We start from the raw sequence: 25,682 nt of genomic DNA, 5'->3' as shown, positions 1-25,682 counted from the left end.
AATGTTCCCTGTTGCTCTGAAAGGAAACAGCCTAAAATCTTTAGCCTCTAAAATTTACCCACAAGTTTCTTTAAAGAAGATAAGGAAATTCTGAGGAACAGACATACCTCTGTTGATATAATCCGCTTCTCAGACACAGAAACTCCCCCTCTGTAGGACCAAAATTACTGACTATAGCCAGAGCAGCTCATTGTTGAGCCAAAAACTTCCCTGTTGTCATTTTGGCACTAAAAAACCCTCAAATCAGCAGATCAGTTCTTTTTGAAGATTTAAGTATCTAGGTATCTAGGGCATAAATGTACTCAGCACTTTTCAGCAGAAATTCTGTTTCTGCTTCTCTGATGCAACTCAGCATGCAGCTGCAGCAGACTGGAGTGGAAAAGCACACATGCCTGCAGTCTGTCTACAAACTGCTATGGCTCATGGCACAATATAGACAGCTTTAAGGAAATTCTAGCTTCTAGAGAGAAATTACATTGATTTTTCTTGAATACTCCTGCAAAACAAAGATCTATCAGCCAATATACATAAACTGATTTCTTTTATGGTTCAAAAAACCCATAAAAAGCCTCCAGACTTTGGTAATTTGTATTTAAATCAGTAAAAAAGTACTGCATAAATGATACTAGTGCACTTGTTTTTTGACAAGAAAACTGTTTTAACCAGAGCAAGTTGTATTTTCCTTAGCAATGTAGCAATTCACACCATTATTTATGCTCACAGTCAAACATATTTTCTTTACATTTTATCAGTATCTCAAACTAGAATAGCCTCTCTGAAATGCTAATTGTAACTATTACCCATCCCATGATTATTCTCACACTCTTTTGCCAGGAACTGGTAACACTGAAGTACATGGATTAGAAAATTCCTACCTCTCGCTGTAATTGCACAGGGATTTTGTTTTCTTCTGAGTCAGTAATGTCTAAATTGGTTTAAGATAAATTGCTTATGAGCCTTTCTCTACAGAAATTACTTTCATGACTGCTATATTTAATGCCAGTTTACCCTAGAACTTCATTTTTTTACACCAGTCTCATATGAATGAGTCTCCATGAAACTCATACTCAATTTCAGATTATTCTTAAGGACTAAAAACCTCTTGAAGACATACTCAAATTCTGCTGACTTATTCATGAGTCAATGTAGTACCTGCCGTGCTGGCACTGTTTACTATGATCAGCTGAAAATGAAATTATATGATCAGAAGAGTGACCAATCTCAAAATCAGAAGTCTTCATCTGTCTATTATGTGTTTAAACTTGTTTACACTCCTCTGTCTGGGTGATTGATGCTCTCAGCAATAATAATCTGAGGGGGTGGCTGAGAGTGGAGCAACTGGGCATCAGATGTAGTACTGATGCAAATGACTGCTGTTTAGCAGGACATACATTCTTTCATCCAAGGAAATACTTATGATTCCAGAAGTTAGACATGAGTAATTAAAATATTTTATCTGTCAATACTTGGAAATAAAATCAGTAGTGTATTCAACATGTATTATCTTATAATAATAACTGAAGTGTCACTAAATGTCTGACTAAAATGTCATAAAGAAAACTCTGAAAAATTAAATATAATCTGTGTGCCTAATTTGTCTAGTTTGCAGGTTTATTTTTTTTAATATTGCAATTGCAGACCTCATAATATCTATGTGATTGCTGATACACATTACCAAGACCAAATAATGCCAACCAAAAAATCCTGATTGGTCTTTCCTTTCAGCATATTATTACTTTCATAATTTTAGCTACTGAGATTAATGACAGAGGTGACAGAAAGGAAAGAAGAATAATGCACAACATCACTAGAGGCTATATACAGTTAAAATATAGCGACATTAGGAGTCATTATTTCTGTGTTGACCATAATACTGCTGTTCCATAGATTCTAAAAGACATCACAATTCAATCAGTACTTGTTCTTTGGGTCAAATATACATGAAAGCTTCCTTAATGTCCTGGTTTTAGCTGGGATAGGATTTGTTTTCTTCCTAGTAAATGGTACCCTGCTGTGTTTGGGATTTAGTATGACAATAATATTGATAACAACACTAATGTTTGGGTTGTTGTTATGCAGTGCTTACCCCAATCCAAGGACTTTTGAGTGTCTCATGCTGTGCCAGTGAGGAGCTGCACAGGAAGCCAGGAGGGAGCAAAGCCAGGATAGCTGACCCAAACTGGCCAAAGGGATATTCCATACCACAGAGCATCATGTTCAGTTTATAAACTGGGTGGGGAACTGGTTGAGGAGGAGTAAGACTTACCTGCAAGTAATTACCTAGGGGCATTGACCAGGCTGTAATTCCAAACTTTTTTCTTCTCTATCTATAGTCCATTTTTATACACACTTAAACAAAATGTCCACTTTGTTATCTTCTCCTAGAACTACGCCCTGAATAAATATTCAACATTAAAAAAACCCCATCTCTAAAGAAACAGAAAACAAAAGAGAAAACTCATTTATGTACACCAATATTAAAGCAGTAATAAATACAAGCTGCACTTTCACAGGAGAAACTCAGAACAAATGAACTTTAAACTGGTTTCTCTTTTAGGTGAATTACTTAAATAATAGTGATACTATAGCAACTGTGAAGGTCTAAGCAAGGTTGGCATAGCAAGAAAAAAATTATATTTAAGCAAATTATGTAACTTGAAAAAAAAAAAAAACTAGCCTTGGAGTCAAGAGTCTATTATAGGCCTTTTAATTGAGTCATTAATAAACAGACAGGCAATCTAAGTGTAACACCTAAAACAACATATGTTTCAACTAATTGCAACCAGAATACAGACACAGTACCTTAGCTTTATCCCTCATGGATCCTTTTCCCAGGATGGACATTTTTGCACCTGTTTCTTCTTGTAACCTCTTTAAAGAGTTTCCTCTTGGTCCAAGCAATTTCCCAACAAAATTGAACTAGAATGAAAGTAAGAGAACTCTTTTAGACCCACGGGTACTTTTCCAAAGCTTAATAAACATGATGACTAAACAAGAAAATTTTACTTTCCTTTAAAAGAAATACTCCTACCTAGCTTTGAGCCTAATTGACAGAGATACAAGACTGGAGAACCAAGATATTCATTCATCTAGTGTGAAAGACTGTAAAAGCATTCATGGTTTATTTGAACCCTGGGAGGCTCCTCTCTAGGACTGACAGGCCAGTGGCTGCTAGGTTTAGTGAATTGCTAAACAAGGTATTTGATCATGAGATGGTACTGGTGAAACTCAGAGAATGCCTAGGTTCTCTCCCAAGTTAGCCAGCTTTACTTGCAAGTAATATATCCTGCAAAGTTAGAGCTTTAGATAGATTTTTAGGACTTGATGCACAGTCCTTCACACATCAACTTGAAAGTAAGTGCTATTTTGTGTACTGGCTTCAAACCCCTGTTTTGCCAGCACCAGATCAAATGACAATCAACAGATGGTGGTAGATATTCAAGGGCATTTTCTAAAATGAACACAGCTTTGTCTGCCACACTGGTAATATTCCTAAACACTGCACACTTCACATACAGCAGTTTTTTCTGAAGAGGAGAGATGTCTACAGGAAAATCAGAAGACAGAACAATAAATAAATGAGGTGTTAATATCATGTCCACACAAAGCAGCAAAAAGACAGGAGTCTATTAAGTAATATGTTTATTCTGTAATCAATAGTCTCTTCATTTATTTATTTTTTTTTATTATTTCCAACATCTTTTAAAAATGCTATGATATGTGGTATTCAGAAGCTGACTGGACATCATCAGCGCTTGCTTAAGATGTTTTGGAATTAGGTTCAAGTCTGAAGAGACAGTATTCTGGTCTGGCTGTCAACAAAGAATAAGCTCCACCAAAGGAAGAGGGATGTCATTGTATCAGCACTTCCTTGGTTTTGTGTCAAAGAAAAAGAACATGACGTTAAGAAATATCAATCACAAAAATGTCTCTGTCAAAAATACACACAAAAGTCTATAAAGATGTTATAATATACGTTGTTTTGCACTACCTTCTATTTTAAAAATGAAAAAATGTGGCAATATTCTTGTTTTCACTTTAACCAGCAAGAATGTAACAACACAAATGCATCAGCTATGTTAGAAACACCCAAACGCTGAATCACGCCAGATGCTCCAAATCCCAAGCTCGCTATTAGCCCAGTGTCTTAATTAAAAATAATTTTTAACTTCTTTCAAATTGGTTAAGCTTTCATACTGGTTAAGCTATCTAAGAAAACAGTATGTAATCACAGGAAAAATAAGTATGTACAGTAAAATCTACTGCCACATAAACCAAAAGATAGTGTGCCCATGGGGGAAGTAGTAAGTGGTAAGATTTTCAGGAAAATTTAGCATGATTTGAAGCTCCAAAACCAGATTTTTCAAGCTGGTATATCTTTACTTTTTTCCAAGTCTACCTGTTGATTTAATAAAAGGTATCAGCTCTTCAAAATAGGGCTCGATTTCCAGTCAATGTCCCAGTCAATGTATCAACAATCCTATGTCTTCCAACTGTTGCTCAGCCTCTTCCAGGGAAAACCTAGCTTGGAAGTTGTTGGCTTCCAATTGATTATTCAATTTTGTATGAAAATAAATGAAACGATGAGGAAGAAATGGCAAGAACTGAACTTTAATACTAGATAGTAAGACACAATCTATTGATAGAAATAAGATTTGAAAAATCACCCATTTATATACCCATGTGTAAGGTTTATTAGGGATGGCTGAGCAAACAGCAGAGCTTTTGCTTCTCTGCAGGGACCCTCTTACCTGCAGAAGGGAGGGTGCCACAAGTTACACCACCAAATCTTTTGTGACACTTACAGATCATCATTTAGACAAAAACCATGTCCTGCTGCATCCTTTCAGTGTTTCTTAGTATTAAGAAAAGTTACCCCTTCAAAGGTGAAAGAACTGTAACATTATGTAACTTTGGAGGAAACTATGAGAAGACCAACCAAAGCTTGACTACATTTGTTCTCTGAATGGAATGAAACTATTAAATTACACTCTGTGAAGATTTATGTTGACCATTTATATTTAAGCACTTCATAAACTGTATAATCATTACCTTGACATATTGCTGCAAAGGAGCAGTATGGCCAGCATAGACCATGTTATGTGCTAAGTGGATTTTAATCACTTCACAGGAAATAAGTGGCTGGGGATTTTAATTCTATTGATTATGAAGCAGACAGACACTCACATTTCATCCACTATCTACAAAACATGGATGAGGAAGGAAGCAGTTATTTACAACTAAAAAACTGATTTGCTTTAAGTTTGGTTTTGTCTAAAATTGCAGAAAAGCCTCGGCACTGTATCTGACATCCTACTGTTATACTCAGTCTTCCAAGCATGTCTGAAGCCACTGGATATCCTCAGCACAATCTATAATCCCAAAACTGCCCAAGGTCTGAAAATACTGGTAGAGTAACTTTGACTCAGTAACTTGTGAAAAAATTATATACTTTATGTTCACATATAGGTAAAAGAAGCACATAGGAAAGAGGATGTTTCAGTGAACAGCCCAAAATGTAGGAAATCTGAAACACAACTTAATTTCTCTTTTTTTTTTTTTTTTTTTAATGAAGATATGCTGGGCAGAACCAATTTTAATACTGGAAATTTTAGGTTCCAGTTACAGCCACATGCACACACACACAACCTGAGCACAGAGACAGTGAAGGAAAATGTGGAAACTCAGGCAGTTGGACTGTATATAATGGTGAGCCTTGCCCAGAAACACACATTCCTGGTACAGCAGCTGTAACTGCAAATCTTATTCTGCAATCTCAGATCCAATCCAATTCTGCCATGCGTAAAATTTTCTCCAAATAATAGCAGCTCTAAGTCTCTAGGATAATATCTGATCATATTAGGAGAGGATAACTAAGAAATGCTGACATACAGAAGAGAGAGTATTAAAAGAAAGCTTTCACTGCTGGGGAGCAAACAAACTTCCATTTCAAAAATTTTGTTGTGTTTCTAGATGTTCCTATAGGTAGCTGAACTTTTCAATCATGTTTATGAACATGATGAACAAGCTAGGCTTTCTAGCTTGCAGAAACCCTTCCTGGTTTATGGCAGAGATATTTTATATTATTTTCTTAGATTTTTTTATCATTTGTCTGGGGGAGATGATGCATGTCTTCAGGGGAAAATGATCAGGTGAAAGCAGGGGATGCTTTACTTATAATCAAATGCATGATGTTTTGTGTATCAACAACTGTGGAATAAACCTCCTCTGCAAAATAAAACCTGACAGAGAATACAGCTCAATAGATCTTTCCTTTGTCTACAGCCAGTATCTCCAAAATCTTCCCCAACCAATATATACACGCAGTTTCAGAAGATTTATCTGCATCCTGATTACTTTCACACTTCACACAAGCAATCAGACAGTAAAGTGCCCAAACCAAAGCTCTGGCTCCCCAGTTTTCATCAAAAGTTTTTGTTCCAACTACCTCAGGACAACATACCACAGGTATAACAAATCTAAGGGATAGTTTATAGCATCAGCATTCAAGCCTCAAGCTAAGTACAATGACTGGTAGAAAATGCATGTTTACATTTAGAAGAAAATTTGTTTCCCTAATTGATGCAGCCTGAATACATTTCTACTAGAACTATAACACTTCTTACTTTGTAAAATCTAATTTAATAAGGTTTTACAACCAGAATCAAGGAATATGCTTACCATTCAAAAAACAAGTTTGTGTCAGTGAGTGTCTCTATTTTATACACAGATCAGTGTTCAGAGCAGTAACAAAAGCTAGATAAATAACGAATGGGATAAGACAAATGTTTCCAGCTGTAAGATAATGCAGAACAAAGCCCTGAACTGGGAGAAGAAATTAATTTCTTCTAGAAGCAGCAAACCAAAAATAGCCCTGGCTTGACAACATGAAACAGGTTTATTATTTCTCAGGTCTTTGTTCACCATTGCTATCAGTTCCTTTGTGGAGAGACAAAGTGTATTCCATTTTCGGAGCTATTTATCCTCATGAAATCCTGTCCTTATTCATGGAGAGCAGGATGGGGGTAAGGGTCAGGAAGAATCTTTCTAAATTCCATCCTGTTCTCAGGAAAAGTGGAGAAGACCAAGACAGCCACACCTGAATGAAACCTTACTGTTTGAGACCTGCCTATAATTAAGGTCCTTTTCTAGGACTTCTGACAGCTCATTAAATTTAGAACAGCATTAATTTTAAAAGTATCTCATGTTTTGTTATGCACAAGGGACTTCATGTTAAGGAAGTACTGGGCTACTATGAACGCAAATTTTATTTTTCTCAACATTTTGTAAGCATTGTATTACAATGCCTGTAATAATGCTTCAACTTTTGGTCAGCCCTGAATTGGTCAGGCATTTGGACTGAGCATTGTAGTTCTTATCCTACTGGAACTATTCTACTGTGGCAAATGGAGAGATAGAAACTTCCAGAGACAGAGAAGGGTTTGATTTGCAGCCTTGGAAGAAGCTTGGGTTGATGCAAAATTAAAGTACATAGACATTAGGGAGAAAAATTATAAACTTAACGTTTCTATAGTTGTAAGTAAGAATATGCCTTAAGTAAGTGAGAAACTGTATTGATAAGATGGTGAAGGGTTTATAATGTAGGTGTGTAATTGTATAGAGTAAGCTAAGAGTTCAGATGTTCTAATAGAAGCATATGTGTGTATGTGTGAGAGTAGCCCAGTGGATAAAAGTATCCACACAGTGCAGTAGAAGTAAGTAAAGGTGATGATAGGTTAGAACAGCAAAATAAATTTTGTAGCAAGTGTCCATTGGAAACTATATATTGTCTTGTAATGAAGAACTTGTTACCATTTCGAGCTATGGCTGACTGCTTGCTCTCTTAAACCTCACGGCCTCTGAGACTGATGTTTATCTGAGGAGCAATAAATCAGTTTTACCCTGACTGTGGTCCCAACCCTTCATTAAAAGTGACGATAATAATATTCTATTCTATTCTATTCTATTCTATTCTATTCTATTCTATTCTATTCTATTCTATTCTATTCTATTCCATTCCATTCCATTCCATTCCATTCCATTCCATTCCCCAGCAGATTCTGCAGAGTCCAGTTTGTCTGCCTCTATATGTAGCTGCTTACCCTGTTCAATACCTAGTACTTCTTGGCTTTAACAAAATGAATTTAGTGCTCCAGATAAGCATGCAACATCATTTTTTTACTACAGCTATGTCATGTGATGCTTGCCGTCTCCTGTAGAAGAGCTTCCGAGACACCTGTTTGGTAGGACTGAACCTTGCAGGGCTCTACTTTACAGGGCATGTCAGGAGACAGCAAACACCAGAAGCAGAAAATGAATGTACCCTGGAGATATACTCCAAAGAAAATGTGCTACTGCTTTCTTATAGCCTTGTACCAGAGAAATGTTTCTGCAGCAGTCCCAGAACCAAAGGAGAAATGGAGAAACTGCCCTTTCCTACAGAGCTCACTGGGTCTCATCTCTCTGTTATGCTTTGAACAATAACCCAGTGCCGGGCCATGCACAGAAAAACTAAATGTTCAAAGGCAAAATACAGCTTCTTGAAAACTCCAGGCCAAATTAATTTCAGGTTTAAATCAGTGGAATTGCTTCAAGAATAAAATAAATCTGATTAACAAAGTTAGAATTATTAAAGTTACTGTGACTAGATTTACCTAAGAAATAAATGGGGTTTTATTACACCTTTTTTTATCTTGAGAAGTGCTGGAAACTCATATTTATGGTGTGCTAGAAGAAGATGCTGCAATACTTGTCTGGCTATTTACTAGCTCATTGCAAGCATCTAAATCTACAGTGAAAATAGATTTTTGGCATAACTCCATGAAACAGATGGTCAGCAACTCCAGACAAAAATCTTCTACATAGAAGTCTACACTGACATAGGAAAAATATCTCCTCACTTTTCACTTTTAGCAATCTTCTCTCAGAATTCTGGTAACAAGTTGTGGTATTCATATAAAGCAATTTAAATAAGCCTTAAAATGAAAATAAATTTTGTGATAAAAAGAAAAAAAATTGTTGTCTGATATACCCTTATTCAGTTAAACTTTCTTAAGTCAGGAAAATTTGAATGGCTCTTTCTCTAATACATGAATTAGTGGTGTCATTTATTAAAATCTGCTAATCTGTAAAATACCCAAGCATTTTATTTTATGTGCTTCTGCTTTTAAACCTAAGGTGAGGTAATTGAGGAAAAGCCAAGGAACAAATTAAAGTTGTGCATCTATATTAAATCCTTAATTAACAAGTTGCTAATTGCAAAGGTTTTATTATTTAGTTGCAGAAGTATCCAGAGGGATTCATTGTACCAGACAGTGCATAGCCATGCAGGAAGACATGATCTTGACCCTACAGAGCTGTCAAGTATGTCTGAAAAACCCAAACCAGACCTTACTGAATGTATGTAGCAACTATTGCTTATTTGGATTGTGAGGAAGTGACTGCTGAAACCACTGCTATTAAAATCATCAGGCTCAGATGTCAAAGAGAGTATTCATACTCAAAGTGCAGCAGCACCAGCTTCTGCTGGCAGAAAGACAACACCAGAGTCTGCTTTTTGCAACTCAGACATGAGAAAGAGGATCCTAATGTTCAAGGCAAGGCTGGAAGGGGTTCTCAGCAACCTGGTCTGGTGGAAGATGCCCCTGCCCACAGCCAGGGTGACTGGAACCAGGTGATCTTTAAGGTCCCCTCCAACTCAAACAATTCTACGACTCTATATCACACTTTGGCTTTTGTCTTTCTCCTGCAACCTGGATTATTACACTGCTCTTCCTAAGGGTGTCCCTGTTTGTCCAGCCCAGCTGGGGCAGTGGTGAAAGCTGAGGGCCAACAGGAATGCTTCTCAGGCTTCTTGAGCCTATGCTGGGGAGAGGTGAAAGATTTCAGCAAACTGGCCACCAGCCAGAGGTCCTGACTGATCCCAACCCACACCTCTAAAAGGTAAGGAAATTCTTTGATGGCTCACTGCTCCCTGCTGGGAAACTATGCAAGCAGAGCAGTGTTTTTAAAAACTGCAGAGTATGCTGAGCTAAACATGTCTTTCCCTTGTACTGGATTTGTATTTTATTGAATGAAGGGCAAGAGGATTCTTTAGGACACAAAGTCACCTGGCTTTTAACATTCATTCTAGCCAAGCTTGAAGTAGTCAAATTTTACCACTTAGGGGAAAATCAAATACAAAGTAAGTAATAAGGAATTCCTGGAACTATGTGTCTAAGACCGGCTCATTTGGAAGACATTACCTAAAATGGTATTTATACAAATGCCAACAATTTAGGCTGCAGAAGTGCACCACTGAGCTTTTTCCAAAGTGCACAAAGAAGTTGATAATGAACATACTCACAGGTATAGAAATAGGTACCAAGACTACAACACTTAAAAGCACAATCAACATTTGGCTAATTGGGCTTATTACTCCCACAGATACACAATTTACCGGTCACAGTAATAAACACCATCTGCTCTTTGCTAACTGGCAGCAACCTAACAACTTTTTTCTAACTTGAAGAGTTTGTAATGTTAAAGAATATCTAAAGAAGTAGTAGTACAGTGGGACTTTCATGCACATCATCTTACTCTTACTGAACTGAATATGATTTCCTATTATGTGAAAGATTTCTCTTTGCCAGATGATATGTTTCCCAAGATAAGCTCTGAGTCAACAAGAAACAGGATAAGTTATGGTTGAATACTCAACCATAAAAATAATGTATCTTTCCCATGTGTGTTAGTGGACTACTCAAATGTAGCATAAAACACAAATTTCTGATCAGTCAAGGAAATATAACAACAGTTAATTTGGACCCACTGTGTTAATGGACTGATTTAACATACATGCATATAGTATCTAATTTTGTAGACACCATTGTATTAAATCACAAATGGTTTATGTTAATATAATTAAAAACTCTGTTAGTCAACTTGATTTTGCCTTTTGCTATTAAAGTAATTATACTTACAACAGCATTTAAGTATCAATTTACATATACTGAGCACTGTGCAAACAATTTTATTGTCAAGTCACATCCATAATCAAAGCAAAGCATTACTTTAAAGCAACTGACATATGCAAACCACATAGCTCTGTGAAAATTAAACAAGTCTGTGAAATCACTCCAAAATATTTTATGAAACTCTGGTTCCTTCACCTTCCCCTGCTGCATTTTCTACACTGTTTTTTTGTTTTTGTTTTTGTTCTTTGTTACTAAGGGCAAATTCAAGAAGATTTTTTTTTCTTCCTTCCATCTCATTATCTTCTACTATCATTAGAGAAGAAAACCAAGTATCCTTCAAGATTTTTAATGAGGTCTTGGCTGATCTGAGATGGTAATGCAAAGAAATATTTGAAGAGGAGCAAAGCATTCCAAAATAACATTGACAGGAGGAAACAGTTAATACACTTAATTCAAGGACTCAAACTGCTGTTGAATTCTGTTCCCAAAGAGCTCAGGTAAGACATCTGTCTGATCTCAACTATAAATTCAGGTGAAAATTATACAAATTTAAGAGAACAGACATTGTGCTCGATTTGTCCATTCAGTCAGATGTGACAGGACAGAATACAAACTGGGACAAGGCAGGATAAATACCATTAAATAAATTGCCATTGTTCATCAGCTGATTCTCAAAAGACACCTCCTGTAGCAATCTGTCCAAAGAGCACATTGCACACTAACTGAATAAACTCTTTCCTAATTTTTTTTTTTCTCACAGTGATGAGCTTATGGAAAGAAAACAGCCAGCATTACCTCCATTATTGGGCAGAGAGCTTTCCATTGGTTTATATAGGTAATATACTGGGCCCACAAAGAGCATGTCCATTCTCCAAACTGGAACTGCCCCAGCTTGCATTTTAACATGCAGACCAGGGGACCTGCAGAGCCTCCTCCTCCACAGCACACAGGGCTAATTGCAATAGTAGAAATCAAATGGAGCTGATACCTGATTTTACATTTCATTTAACTCTGCTGATTGCACCCCCAAATTTAAAATATATAGAGAGTAATTCCTCTGTAGTTTGATAGCAATGCAACAGATTTGCTAACTGTAAAGAATCAATCGCTGTGCTAAATAAGGATACAACAAGACTTCTTCCCCCCATTATTTTTGGTTGTTGGAGAGGGTCCAGAGGAGGCCATGAAGAAGATCAGGGGACTGGAGCACCTCTCCTGTGAAGAGAGGATGAGAGAGCTGGGGTTGGTCAGACTAGAGAAGAGAGGGCCCTGGGGAGACCTCAGAGCAGCATTCCAGCTCCTGAAGGGACCCCACAAGAAAGATGGAGAGGGACTGTTTACACGGGCACAGAGTGACAGGACAAGGTGGAATGGCTTCAAACTGAAAAAGGGTAGATTAAGATCAGATATAAGGAAGAATTCTTCACTGTGAGGGTGGTAAGGCAATGGAACAGGTTGCCCAGAGAAGCTGTGGATGCATCATCCCTGGCTGTGTTTGAGGGCAGGTTGGATGAGTGAGCAATCTGATCAAGTGAAATGTGTCCCTGCCCAGCAGGCGGGTTGGAACTTTAAGGTCCTTTCCAACCTAAACCATTCTCTGATCCCATGATTCTATGATTTGTAAATGTTCATAATTTGCCAAGTTGAAAGCTGACAGCACTCTCTATTTGCAATTCAGAATATCTATTCATTCTCTTTAAAAGAAATAGAAATCACAGAGTTTTAGAGTATTTGAGCATCAAAAGAATCCAAAAACCTGAGACTCATTTGTAATACTCTGCTGATGGTATTCCTTTGCAAGCAACATAACCGTGCTTCAAACTTCATTAATGTAGCACAGAAAAAAGAATTTGCAGGACAACACCTTGAAAGACTGTGGTGGTTTGACAGGAAATGTGTTTTTTGAGATGCTGTGTTTTTGGCCAATGGATATTCAGACTTTAATATTGGCATTTAACCTGACCATTGAGACATGGACACGCCTCTGAGAACACGGAGTTAAAAGCAGAGCTCTCCCCTGGGAGGGTCCTCTTGGGTTTCCGGCGGGAAAGAGTTCGGGTCTCTCCCCCGGCCCAGCTGCTGGCTGGGCAGGGGGAGGGGAAAGCCATGAGGCCGAGAGAGGTAGGCCTGAGCCCCGGGGTGGAAGGGTGGAAGAGAGAGAGAGACACCGGGAGCCATCGGGCAGCCCCCCCTGAGAGACACAGAGAGAGAGAGAGAGAGAGAGAGAGCCGCTGCCTGGGACTGTAACCTTGAGACTGGATAAACATGGGCCTGCGCCGGCAGCAGGGCTGGGACGGAGAAGAGGGGGGGGTTCAGCCGGCCGCTTGTAGGAGCTTTTAACCCCTTTTTGGAGAATGAGAACTTTACAGAACATTGACCTTTTCTAGAAGATAGAGTGGAAGATGAGGAAGGAAATGGGCCAGTGTGAGAGAAGTCTGGGCGAGTGAGAGATAGTAGAAGAATAGAGAAGAATCCTAGTGGGAAGAGATGATGGAGTGGCTTTTGCTGGACTCTTTTTGTATAGCCATGGACAGAACCATGTTCCTTGTGATACAGAGACTGCATTCTAGGGGGAGGCAATGGCCTCAGAACCAAGAGGGTTCAGTGTTGATGCCCCTCGGCCCCAGGGGGTGAAAATATGGGGGGGACAGGTGTCCCAAAGGAGAGATTGTGGGGACAGGTGTCCCAAAGGAGAGACTGTGCCTTTTTTGGATCGGGACAGAGCATCCTTAAAAAAGACAACCCTAGAAGCAGTTCTGGTCCATGTTCAGTGGTGAGAGCACTGGACATGGAAAGGAAGAAGTCACGACGGCAGATGTACTCCGGGCGGTGCCACGAGTGACACAGAAACACACGAGGCTTCAGCTGTGTTTCCAGGGGAAGCCCATGGTACAAGAAGGACTCCTCTCCTCTTGATGAACTGAGGATTGATTGTCTAAAAGGTGGTGCTGGACCGAGAGTTGGTGATTTGAGGAACCAAATGTATTGTGTTGGAAATTTGGTGGGGGGAGGAGGGAATGCACTTGTGAAGTTTTCATTTTCCCTGTGTGTGTGTTCCTTTTTATCTGTAGTTGTAGAGTAGTTAATAAAGTTCTGGTTCTTTTTCCCTAAGTAGGAGCCTGCTTTGCTTATTCCTGGTCACATCTCACAGCAGAAACCAGGGAGAAGGTATCTTCATGGGGGCACTGGCATTGTGCCAGTGTCAAACCATGACAAAGACCAAGACATACAGTACGTGACAAATGAGATGGCAAGCATGAGCTGGAAGGCCTGAGTGCCTTTGAATAATGCAGGCTGTAATACCCAACAGTCTTGCCATTGCCACACAAAAACTCCTGGGTGAACAAAACTGTGGTTTGGATGCCCCTGCCTGATAAAATATTAAATGATCTGCTGTTTTTTTCACTTACACCTTTTTTTTTTAATTCTCGCACCCCAGGCTCAGATCTGATTCACACTTAAAAGAATATTATAGAAGTAATATTGAATTCTCTAACACAAGATTTAGAAATGCCTCAGGTGTATTTCATAACCATCTGAGTTTAACTTAATTATGAAATAAAATTCCATCATAATTAACTTGTTTTAGCACATCTACAACCTTCAAGAAGGATGAACATGTTTGTAAAATATATATTAAAGAGAGCCACCAATATGAAGGCAGTGAATATTTTCAATTCACCTTGTCAAGACATTATGTCCCAAGCTCCAGTTATCAAGGGAGCTGGGAGTGCTCTGCTGGAAGAGTTAAAGTGACACAGCCATACCTAAATAACAGATTTGGTATCTAGGAAGATGATTCAGGATTTGAAACTCACTTTCACAGTGGCACCTGACCAAGTTGTGAGACTCGTGTCTATGTATTGAATTTCAAGCACATCAGTCCCATTTCCACACCCTTCTCTGCCTGGAGCTGCCATTCACCTCCAGTTCAACTGCCTCATTCATTCAGTAACTGTGTGAACTTTGGGATCTCACACACATTTACATTTACAAAAAGTCATAAATTCCAGGTCTGGAGCTCAATGTCTAGGTCTTGCAATGAACAAAAGAACAAATTCTAGTCCTCTTGGGAACCTTCATCTTCCAGTACTTTTTCATATTTCTCCAGGAAATCACTGCGTTCAAATGTTACAAATGAGGAAATGTTTTGATTTGCAACCCCCAACATTTACACTCCCTTTGTGTCTGCAAATGCAATAGCTACTGAAATGAACTAAACAATGACAGCAAATGTGTGACAAAACCATGTGAAACAATAAGGAAAATTAACTTCCAATAGACACTGAGGGGAAATGTAATTGCAACTTTACGTGGAACATTATATTCTGTGTAAATCTCAAAAGTGCTTTGAAGCTTTTTATTTGATAAAGACCATATATGTCTCAAACATTTAGATTATAGCAAAGTAGAGGAAGCAAATTGATATATTCTTAAAGGTAAAATCTAAAGATTTGTTCCATGTATAATTTACGGGCAATGTTTTCCCACTGCAAATTCATTTACAAAACAATTCTACTCCCATTAAAACTGAATATACCTGTAAATAATATTGCATCAAAATAAGAACAAACCAGTGCACTTCAACCTGCAGCAACAATGAAATCAATGGACAACTACTCACTCATGTAATCTTCTCCACTTAAACACTAAAGAATGATGCTGACAACCAAGCAAATGCATCCTCACACTGACAGCACAATCCTCCAAAATCACAAAGTGGTATATCTACTTACATCACTAGATTAATATGACAAGCTGCTTTTTAAGAAGATTATTTGTTTTAAAATCAGTGCATAACATCAAATTTCATGTAAAACATTTAAATTCATAGGGATTTTTCTCAGATGACAACTTTCACCCTTGCCATGTCTTCTCTTATGCCATGTGGCATTCTGCATTTTTTGTAATTACAATAGAAAATGGCTATTTCTGAGTCTATTGTAGAAGTGTAATTTCCAAACTAAGTTTTTTCAAATGCTTGGAGATGCAGAGTATAGGCATTACATGTTTGGTTATTCTAAGACCTGGACATCACCCACTTAAAATAATGCAAGCAGATGTCTCATTAATGTTTAGCAAATACAAAAGAAACTAACTCCATGCTTGTTAATAAACATGGATGCCCAAATCCTAAATGGGCTTTCAGCTGATGAATTCCAGTGTCACAGCAGTCAAGCCTGGTGAACCTAGAACTCCATATTCTCTCAGAAATGGAGAGAATATGGAGTTCTATATAAATACTCTATAGAGTATTTATAAGCATGACGTGGACAAAGAGCTGAGCTGGTGGCTCTGAGAAGTGCATCCCATATGTCTGTGCAGATTCCAGAGACACACTAGTGACAGCAATTTGCAGTCCTTGCATTAAAAAGAGAAACAGACAAGGGACACAGGACAGAACTTCCAGAGACAAAATTCTCAGGTCATTTGAGAGCCGAAAGCTGCGACCTGCACGGCTGCAGCCTTTGCCACACCCTCACTGTGGCATGGGCAGACTCAGAGAGAAGGGGATGCTCTGAGGCAAAGCCACAGCCACAGCAGTGTCAGGAGGAAGAACTGGCAGACACCTGGAACTGAGGCCATGTCCAGGATAGGAAGAGGCTGTACAAAAACGAAAAGACCTCCTTTGGAGTACAAGGGATCTAGCTGTGAGTATGCCTAAATATCAAAGAGATGACATATGCAGGGTATGGAATTATAATTAACTCAATTATTAAATTCAAGAAGAAGATCTTTTTAAAATCCAACACTGTATTCAAATAAGGAAAACAAAAATGATCATAAACTATCAGCCTAAAAAAAACAAAGTAAAGTTTACACAAAATGAGTAAAAGAAAACTTTGAGGAACAACTTGAAAAAGTATAAAAAAAGAAAACAAAACAGTATTCAGAGATTTGGAAGCCAGACAGAGAGCTGGTAGGGCTAACAGATGTTCAAGCTATAAAAGGAGGATTCAAGAAAGATGAGGTTAGAACACAAAAATAAAATACCTTTGCTCCATCTGGGTTCATAATAGAGGAAACCATGACAGGTGGCTGGGAGGAAGACAGTGCAATAAAAATCTTCTAAGAACTTCTGATTAAATTACTACAAATCAAAATAAACAATGCACTTAGTGAACAATAAAATAAATACATTAGATAGGTAAAGGGCTGAGAGGTGGCTATTTTAAAGGGAAATAATTTCTTAGGCATCTAGGAGTGTTCTCTAAACAACAAACTAACCTGGACTAGGCTAGAAAGTCAACTGATAACCAGATATCTGATTTCCAAAAGACCAGGATGACGTGGTGTTAGAAGGAAGGACCTCTGATGGAAACAGAAAATGTGTTTAAACATTTCACATTAAACTCGTGAAAATTTGTAGGAAATCATCAGTCTTCACACTGGAAGGAAGGAATTAGATGAGCCTTTCAGAGATCCAGTAGGGGATTGAAGCCAGGGAAAGCAAGGAACAGTGAGAAAACAGACTTTACTGATGATGCTAAGCTAAATCAAGGTTCTGAAGGCTGGACTGGCTATAAAAAACTACATCTGTGATTGTGTTCACAGGGGTCTTAGGATGAGGGAAGAGATGAGGATTTGACTCCATGTTTCAGAAGGTTTGATTTATTATTTTATTATATATATTATATAATACTATATAAAACTATACTAAAAGAATAGAAGAAAGGATTTCATCAGAAGGCTAGCTAAGAATAGAAAAAGGAATGATAGCAAAGGCTTGTGGCTCAGACTCTCTGTCCAAGCCAGCTGACTGTGATTGGCCATTAATTACAAACAACTGCATGAGACCAATCACAGATCCACCTGCTGCATTCCACAGCAGCAGATAACCATTGTTTACATTTTGCTCCTGAAGCCTCTCAGCTTCTCAGGAGGAAAAATCCTAAAGAAAGGATTTTTTATAAAAGATGCCTGTGACATTCATCTTATGACACTTGGTGATAAAATTACAGCTGAACTACCATGTAAATAAATGTAAAAACATTAAAACACACTCCACCTTTACAAACAAAATGATTTACTGATTCTAAGTCCGTGGAAATTGTATCAGGAAAAATAACAGCTCAGGGGAAAACAAGAGACCCTTGCAAGCAGCATTCTCAGAACCAGCACAAGAAAGCTTTCTGCACAGGAATCCTCCTGATTTGAGTTTTAAGGATTGACCAGAAGATTCACCAGAAGAAATTACCCTGAGCTCAGGATAGCCTTGGCAAGTTGGGGTCATATTCTGGAGATGCATCTCTGCATACTTTGACTCCACTCCATTTTGGTTTTAGTCACAGTTTCCATTTTGGTTTTTGGTCACTGCTGGAAGAGCTAAATGACAGCATAAGTCATGCAGGAAATGGATTATAATGTCATTTGCAATATTTTGCAAGAGTTTGAAATAGTCAGAGATAGTGAAGCAAGTATTACCATCTTTTTATAGATCACATGCTATGTTCATTCAGTGTCCTGTCACCAAAATACTATGCAAAAAGTATTAGAAAAAAACAAAACACGCCAGAATTCTGTTCATACTGTATTATACTGCAAAATTAATTATATTTTTATGCAAAATTTTATTTTGAGATACAGTATTATACTCTAAAACTTTAGGCATACATAATTCTTGTATTTTAATTTGAACATAACTGACTAGTTATTAAAGTTATTAAAAATATATTTTTGAAGTACACTTTGATCCAAATATTAAGCTCTAAAAGATGCACTTGTGGCAGCACTCTGGAGTCATACCTAGAGATTCTGTTCAGATGCATGGACAGCAATTTATAAAAGTGATGGCCATTAAATACATGATATTCTTCAATTAAATAAATTATCATCTCTGAAAAATTAACTGCAATTCATCTATGGTGGCATGTTTTCTTCTCCTATTCAGGAAGAGGTATCAATGTGCATTTTTTTATTTCATCCAGACAGAATATGACAAATAAATAAATTCCTTGAGTTTCTTCATACTGTAACATATAAAAATAGGCTGAAGGCCTAATCCTTCTCCTCTATTTGTCCAGTAATTTTCACATTTTTAGAACTAAGAAATGGATGCAATGTAATTAATAAGGATGTCACAGAATTATTACTCAACACTCTGGTTCTCATACAACTCACACTTGGTCTGCTTCAGATGGAAAAGCACAAGGAGAATGAAGAATGGGGTTCTCTCTGTTTTTTCCTACTGATTTACTGAAACCACAGTGATCAATGATCTCATGTATTCTTTATAAGAATTAATCTAAAAAAGGTTATTATTCATCTCTTGCAACCTTGATTTTAAAATATAGCACTTTATAGCCTTTCAGTGGAGATTCAGACCTAGTAGCTAAATTGAAAGTCATATAATTGTGAAATAGCCTTTTCAAGTAGTAACATTAAAATTCCTTTTTTACTTTGTCACTGAAATGCATCAAATTTATTTACAATATGACAAAATTGACCAGGACAGTCTGAATAGGTGAAAACATATGTGCTATAAGATCCAGAGATCAAGGTTCATCAGTAAAATATTTTTTTTAATATTTATTCTATCTTTATAGAGTTTTGAGGCACTTATAAGCCATAGGCATGAGGTAGTTGGCAAACTCCTGAAAAATTATTTTTGAGAGGTGGTTTTAAAGTGATGAAGAACTATCTATTATTAACATTAAAGCAAACAAACTGGTTTATATAAAATTAGAAGACATAGAGAATATAAGAAATCAGTCAAAGAGAGAGTCAGAGATGTTTACAGCTCAGGATTTATGGAAAGTCTTCAGAAAATATGGCAAAATATTCTTTTACTATCACAATTACTATTAATTTGCACAATCTGAGTCTACTGTGTATTTTGGAAAAAAATGTATGTCATTACATAAAATTAATGAAACATTCAGTGTACTCAGTTTCTCCCGATTTTCATATAAATGGTTTCAAAGTGCTCTTGTAAACTGCTAAATGACAACTTTCACAGCTAATCAATATTTTTTGTTTTATAATAAAAGAGGTTTTTTAAATACCCTTGTCAGTAGAACCATATGTATACAAATAAGTCCTTGTATCTTAAATTAACTCCATCAAAGATTCTTTACTGTAACCTCTCATTTTTTTATAAGCAGAGCACAGTCCCCATTGACCTGAAAACTAGAAGTAATCCATGTGCCAATGTCTCCAAGCAAAATTTAGTACAGCATCTCTGAAAACAAATCAAGCTCTAAGCAGAAGCAGTAATTTGTAAGGAACTATAAATACCTTCCCATTCTATACAGAATGGTTCTTTATAACTGAGATTTCCCTGTGCTACTAGGAAAATACAAGCCAGAAAAAAATATTGATTAAAAAGATATTGGGCAAGTTTCCCCTTTCAAGTGTTTTCTTTCTTAGCTCTTTATTTTAGCTGTATCACTAACAGTTCTAACACCTTTAGTTAATTACTATGAATCCTTACGTGTTTAAAGTGTCTGCACACATCTAATCAGATCAGTTTCTTCTCAGATGACATGGCATTTTTCAATCCCATTATCCCATTAAAACAAAAAAAGTCCACTACCTATTTAAAGTATTAAGATAGATTACTATTTAGGAAAAACTTCAGAAATAAAGAATCTGCTCTAGCCTTTCCAAACAATTTATTTCTGTTTAAATACATTTCTTGTACTTTGGCACAGTCAAAATTACCTCATATAGATATATACAAAAGTAATAAATTACCAGGACTTTCTGAAATTTATTATAGTGGGGAGCAATGTCCCAAAGGAAATAGTGTATGAACCATAAACCACAGAATTAACAACTTTAAACTGACTAAAATATACATTATACATATGCAACAAAGGACTGTTCTCCATGTTTCAAATATTCATGTTGATGCATTACAGCTCATTTAATTCAAAATAATTGCACTGCAGTGACCCTGCTGTCATTTGGATTATGTGTCTGCACAGATTTGAAGAACCCATTTCCATTTCTCCACTCTAGCACAAGTGGGCAGACGAATTGCTCTCCGTTCCATGGTCAAGCCGCTCTTGCTTCTGCTTGGACTTTGGAAATGATGAAACCACCAAGCAGAGGGTGTTGCACGGGCTGCGTATCTGCATGGACACCGTGTCAGGGGACAAACCCAGCACTACAGCTGGACATGGCCAACACCAGCATCGTTACAACTGGGCAGGCAAGGCCTTGGGCCAGTCCATGAGCCCTCTCCAACAGCTTCCAAACAGTCCTTGGGATCAAGTGGAGTGATTTCCAAGATGCATTTTTAGTGAAGTCATCTTCTTACAGAGATAGGAGATGCAATGATAAGGACATGGCTAGCCTGTACCAGCAGGCTGCAGGGCCAGCAGGCACTGGCACTGCTGCACTTGCCACATCTGTTTGGTTACAGCTCCAATCCAACAGCAAAATTTATCATCTCTCCTGCCCTAAAGTTTCCTCTTGATTAGATTAATATTGTAAGACTCTGAAAACCTTGTAACATGTTTGCATTAAATCAGAATTTCCTACAAGCTAAGTCATTCAGTGTTTCAGGTACTACACATAAATAAAGGCTGAGACAAGACTATTTATTACTATTATAATGCTAAAATGGAGAGGGCATGAATATCTTAGCCTAAAGTACTTTTTGAAAACTCTAAGATAACTTTCCAAACAAATGGAATTATAGTGTTTTGATGGAAGAAGAAAAAATTACCTTCCCCCTTCTACCCCAGCTAAGCCAACCACCATGTTACTGGAAACAGCAGACTGAAAAAGCAATTTGGAGTGCATCGCCAAACCTAAGGAGTTTTGCACACCCCATTTTACAAATACTTGGTAATGAAGTAAACTATCTTATTAAAACCAAGGATTATGTGAAATGGAAAATATGCAGTTCAGTACAAAACACAAATAGAGGCAAAGACCAAGAAATCTATGGGTCTTGAATGCTAATTAATATATTTTGGGGAAAAAAAGAAGCAATATTTCACAATGTCTGAATTATGTATATTTAACTTATTATAAATACCAGAATCAACCTGCTAGAAATATTCAGATGATTGGGGAAAACTGTATAGGAGTATATTTTGTCTTCCTGTATGTGCTGGGTACAGTCACTCTCAACATACTAATAAAGAAACTTAGAAGCCATGGGATGGAAAATTAGGTTTCTTGCCAGGGAGTATACCCAGGACAGGACTTCAGGAAGAAGAGAATGTTAAGATCTGGGACTGCCCCATGCCAATATTGAGTCTCTCACTAGAGATTTTGTGTTCTCCAAATCACTTAGGCAAGGAAAGGAGCTTTACTTTGTCTGGACTTCCAAGGGAACACAGAGAAATTTTGGCTGCACCAGATTACCTGTGAGAAGTGCACACTGGGCAATCATGGAAAGACATAAATGGCACAGGGAAGTACCACAGAAACAGCAGCTGCAAAGTGCCAGCAGGCTGCAGGTGAAAGGCTGAGCCCAGCACCCAAACAGGTGCTGTATCTAGTGCAGTCTGACACAGGTATCAGCCAGCACTGCACACAGTGCTGCTCAAATATCCACCTGAGACAGACATTCTGGGGACACCTCACAGCTCAGGATCATGAGTTGCATCACATCTTCTCTGTATTTAAAAAGGCAAAGAAAATCTAGCATAAACAACTGCTAGGTGTGCCATGGAAGGAGGTGCTAGTTAAAAGACTGAGGCTTTGTTTACAGTGTTATTGAAAATGTATTGAAAACAAATTATAAACTGGAGTAGTTTAATTGCATTTCGTTCTTGTTTGGACACATTTTTTCAGATTTGATGTGGTCCTAATTTGAATTAACTTCTGAACCAAATAAATTTAGAACTAATTGGGACACAAAAATTCATTGCACTTAATTGTCTGAAGAATCCCTAAGCAAACATGCTCCTTTAATGCCAAATGTAGAAATCTAAATCTTATGCCATTTTTTTCCTTTTAAACACAGGGACACTGAATAGCTTATAAACCCTTACTGACACTGAAATCCAGGCTGTCCAGTGAGCAGAACTGAGTGACAAATTCACTGTTAATTCAAAGACAAAATATCACCTATCTACCAGAGCTAAATGGGGAATTTTTCAGTCAGATGGTATAGATTTTGTGGAGTTACACCGTGCAACAGAAAATATTTGGGAAAAAAATAATTACAGCAATCACTGCTGTATCAACTCTAGGGTTAGCCAGATTCCTTAACATTTTTCATATTCACCATATTAACCTTTCCCAAATTCAGAAGCATCAAATATTTTGTTTAAATAAATACTTCAGTAAAACAACATAATTATTGAGATGAAGACACTTTAACATAAGGCAAGCATGCTGTGAGGATATCAAGCAATGTTAATGGAACTTTTAGGAAGAAAAATTAATTTGCAGTAAATGAGGAAGCAGAGAGGTACAGCTATGATACCTTAAGCTTAAAAAATACACCATCTCTCTTTCAAGACAAAATTCACCATAGCACTAAGTGCTGTGTGCAGTCATTTCTTGAAGACTTCCAATTATACTGACTCCACCATTTCCCTGGACAGACAATTCCAATGCTTAAGAACCCTTTCCATAAAATAATTCTTCCTGATGTCCAACCTGAACTTGCCCTGGCACAGCTTGGGGACATTTCCTCTTGTCCTGTCTTTGGTTGCTAGGGGAAGAGGCTGACCCTCACCTGTGAGGGGCCCAGAGCCAGACACAGTACTTGAGGTGCAGCATCACCAGTGCCAAGTACAGAGGGAAAATTATTTTAATACAGCAATACAAGATAAAGTACCATCATATAAGTGTACATAAAATAGACATTCAGTTGTTCATGGCCATTAAAATGAATTCATGTTCGAGATCTTTCAAAAGAGATCTTGAAATCAAGAGGACTTCTGTAATATGAGAGATTCTTTTAAAAGAACAGCAGCTGTTTATGGTGCTCTTTTTGCCAACATTTCATTTTCCCCTTCAGCCAATGCTACACTAAAACCTGTGCTATCTCCAAACACCAGACAGTTGCTACTAAGCAGTTCTTCCATTTTTTTTTCCCAAATACAGTAAAAAGTAGCTGTCTCAGCCAATTAGGCAATATGATTGATGGATAATCACTCACATATAGTCCTAGAACTATCACCAGCTGTGCAAAACCATTCACACTAGTAACTGGAACAATCCCTGTACAAAATAAATATTTTAAGAAAACCTTCTCAAATTGATCTGCTGATTGCCATGAAACAATTCTACTCTGATTCATAATTAATTGTATGGAATGTCTCAGTTTCTATAAAGAGTACTTGTAACATATTCACCTGCCATTTGAGTCTCCTATGACCAAACATGTTGGTGTGTGCAGAGTGCCCCACAGTTCAGCTGAAAAAAACCAATCATCTAGATTTCATTAAATAAAACATACTGATCAGGGAATGACTGCTATAAGCATATATGGTGGCTAATTAGGAGTACAATATACAGTAATTTTTCCTAGCTGGACATAATTGTGCTTTGTTTACTTTCACTTATTAATAATGGTAAATTTCATGAAAGTTACCTTTAGAAGAAACAATCTTAGAGGCTAGTAAGCAAGTGGCAGTCATCAGAACTATGTACTTGTTTTTCTGAAAATGACCAAAATGTTTTAAAAATGCTTATAAATTTCTTTTTTTTCTAGGAATCTGAAACAAGCAAAAAGGAAAAGAATCTGTAGTAATGAAAACAAACAAAAAAAAGCCACCCTCAACTGGCCTCTTGAATTGAACTTGAAAGGTGTAATTCTGACAGGAAATACCCTTTGCTATACTGTCACTATGGCAATGCTCAAACAAAGTGCTGATTGCATGACTCTGCATTAGCAGTATCACTGTACACTCACTGTGTGGGTGAGCATCATTATGGCTAAGAGGAAAACCTATTTCCATCAGCTGGAAAACAAATTACTGATACAGAAGGTCGCTACTAAGTATAGCAGGAGATTTTTATGTTGCTGAACTTGTACAGAGAAACCAACACAATCCAGTGGAAAAGCCTCAGCTATATTGTGAGCTAGTAATTGACAAGAAACTCTGTTAAATACTTCACAACATCTGAGAATTTACTCTGAAAATCATTTTTTGAACTTACAACAATACAAAAATATATAATGTGCATCTCAAACTTGCCAGTTCAATGCTATTTATTCTATTCTAAAACTGCCTTAATATGAGGTAGAATCATAGATTCCTCTGTGGTAAGGTGTACACAGAATAGCAGACACTATATTGCATTGTTATTCTATCCAAGTAACATGAAAATCAGTTTTCATAGAAGGTCTTCCAAAGAAGCCTAATTATGAACATGTAGGGATCACCTCTACTATTTCTTTACGAGCAATCTACTTCCCATATTTTTCCCTCAATCAGCTGCACAGAGCTACCTACAGAGCTAGCAGCAGGTAGCAAAAAATTGACAAGATGAAGAATGCATTTGCTAACAGGGAATTTACATACCCATAGCTCATACATCATCACAGCTTACCCAGGCTTTAATGACTCCTCTGAACTGACAAGATGAGGATGCTCACACTCTGTGGGACTAATCAGAACCAGCAAAATGCTTCAGTAACCACAATTCAACTGAAAGTTGCATAAGTGGTTATCTTGCCTTAAAGACAAATGGCAGGTTTAGCCTAGTTTCTCTCAATTATAACACCCACTGAAACAAGCCCTGTTAAGAAGGCATTGAAGGAATGTAGGAGGAAAGTATGAGGAATTAAAATTAAAAAAAAAAAAAAGA

At 37.4% G+C, this 25,682-nt stretch overlaps 1 protein-coding gene and 1 long non-coding RNA gene across 8 annotated transcripts in view; one reads left to right on the top strand and one right to left on the bottom strand.

Annotated features, from left to right (window-relative positions):
* KHDRBS2 (KH RNA binding domain containing, signal transduction associated 2) overlaps positions 1-25,682 on the bottom strand; it is a 336,355-nt gene that overhangs the window by 227,021 nt on the left and 83,652 nt on the right. For all 7 annotated transcript variants that reach the window (XR_010783412.1, XR_010783411.1, XR_010783413.1 and 4 more), the window contains exon 3: positions 2,803-2,919. Coding sequence is in view for 1 of the 7 variants with exons in the window: in XM_066547470.1 (XP_066403567.1) it covers positions 2,803-2,919 (117 nt within the window). In the remaining 6 variants the exon portion in view is untranslated. The remainder of the gene's footprint in view (positions 1-2,802; positions 2,920-25,682) is intronic.
* On the top strand, positions 12,843-14,066 carry LOC136554120 (uncharacterized). Its single transcript, XR_010783284.1, has 2 exons — positions 12,843-13,076; positions 13,343-14,066. It is a non-coding gene; the product is annotated as an uncharacterized lncRNA (long non-coding RNA).

Source organism: Molothrus aeneus, chromosome 3 (genome assembly GCF_037042795.1).
Source record: "Molothrus aeneus isolate 106 chromosome 3, BPBGC_Maene_1.0, whole genome shotgun sequence".
In the NCBI taxonomy this organism is placed as follows: domain Eukaryota; kingdom Metazoa; phylum Chordata; class Aves; order Passeriformes; family Icteridae; genus Molothrus; species Molothrus aeneus.
This window is presented reverse-complemented; position numbering and strand designations above follow the sequence as displayed.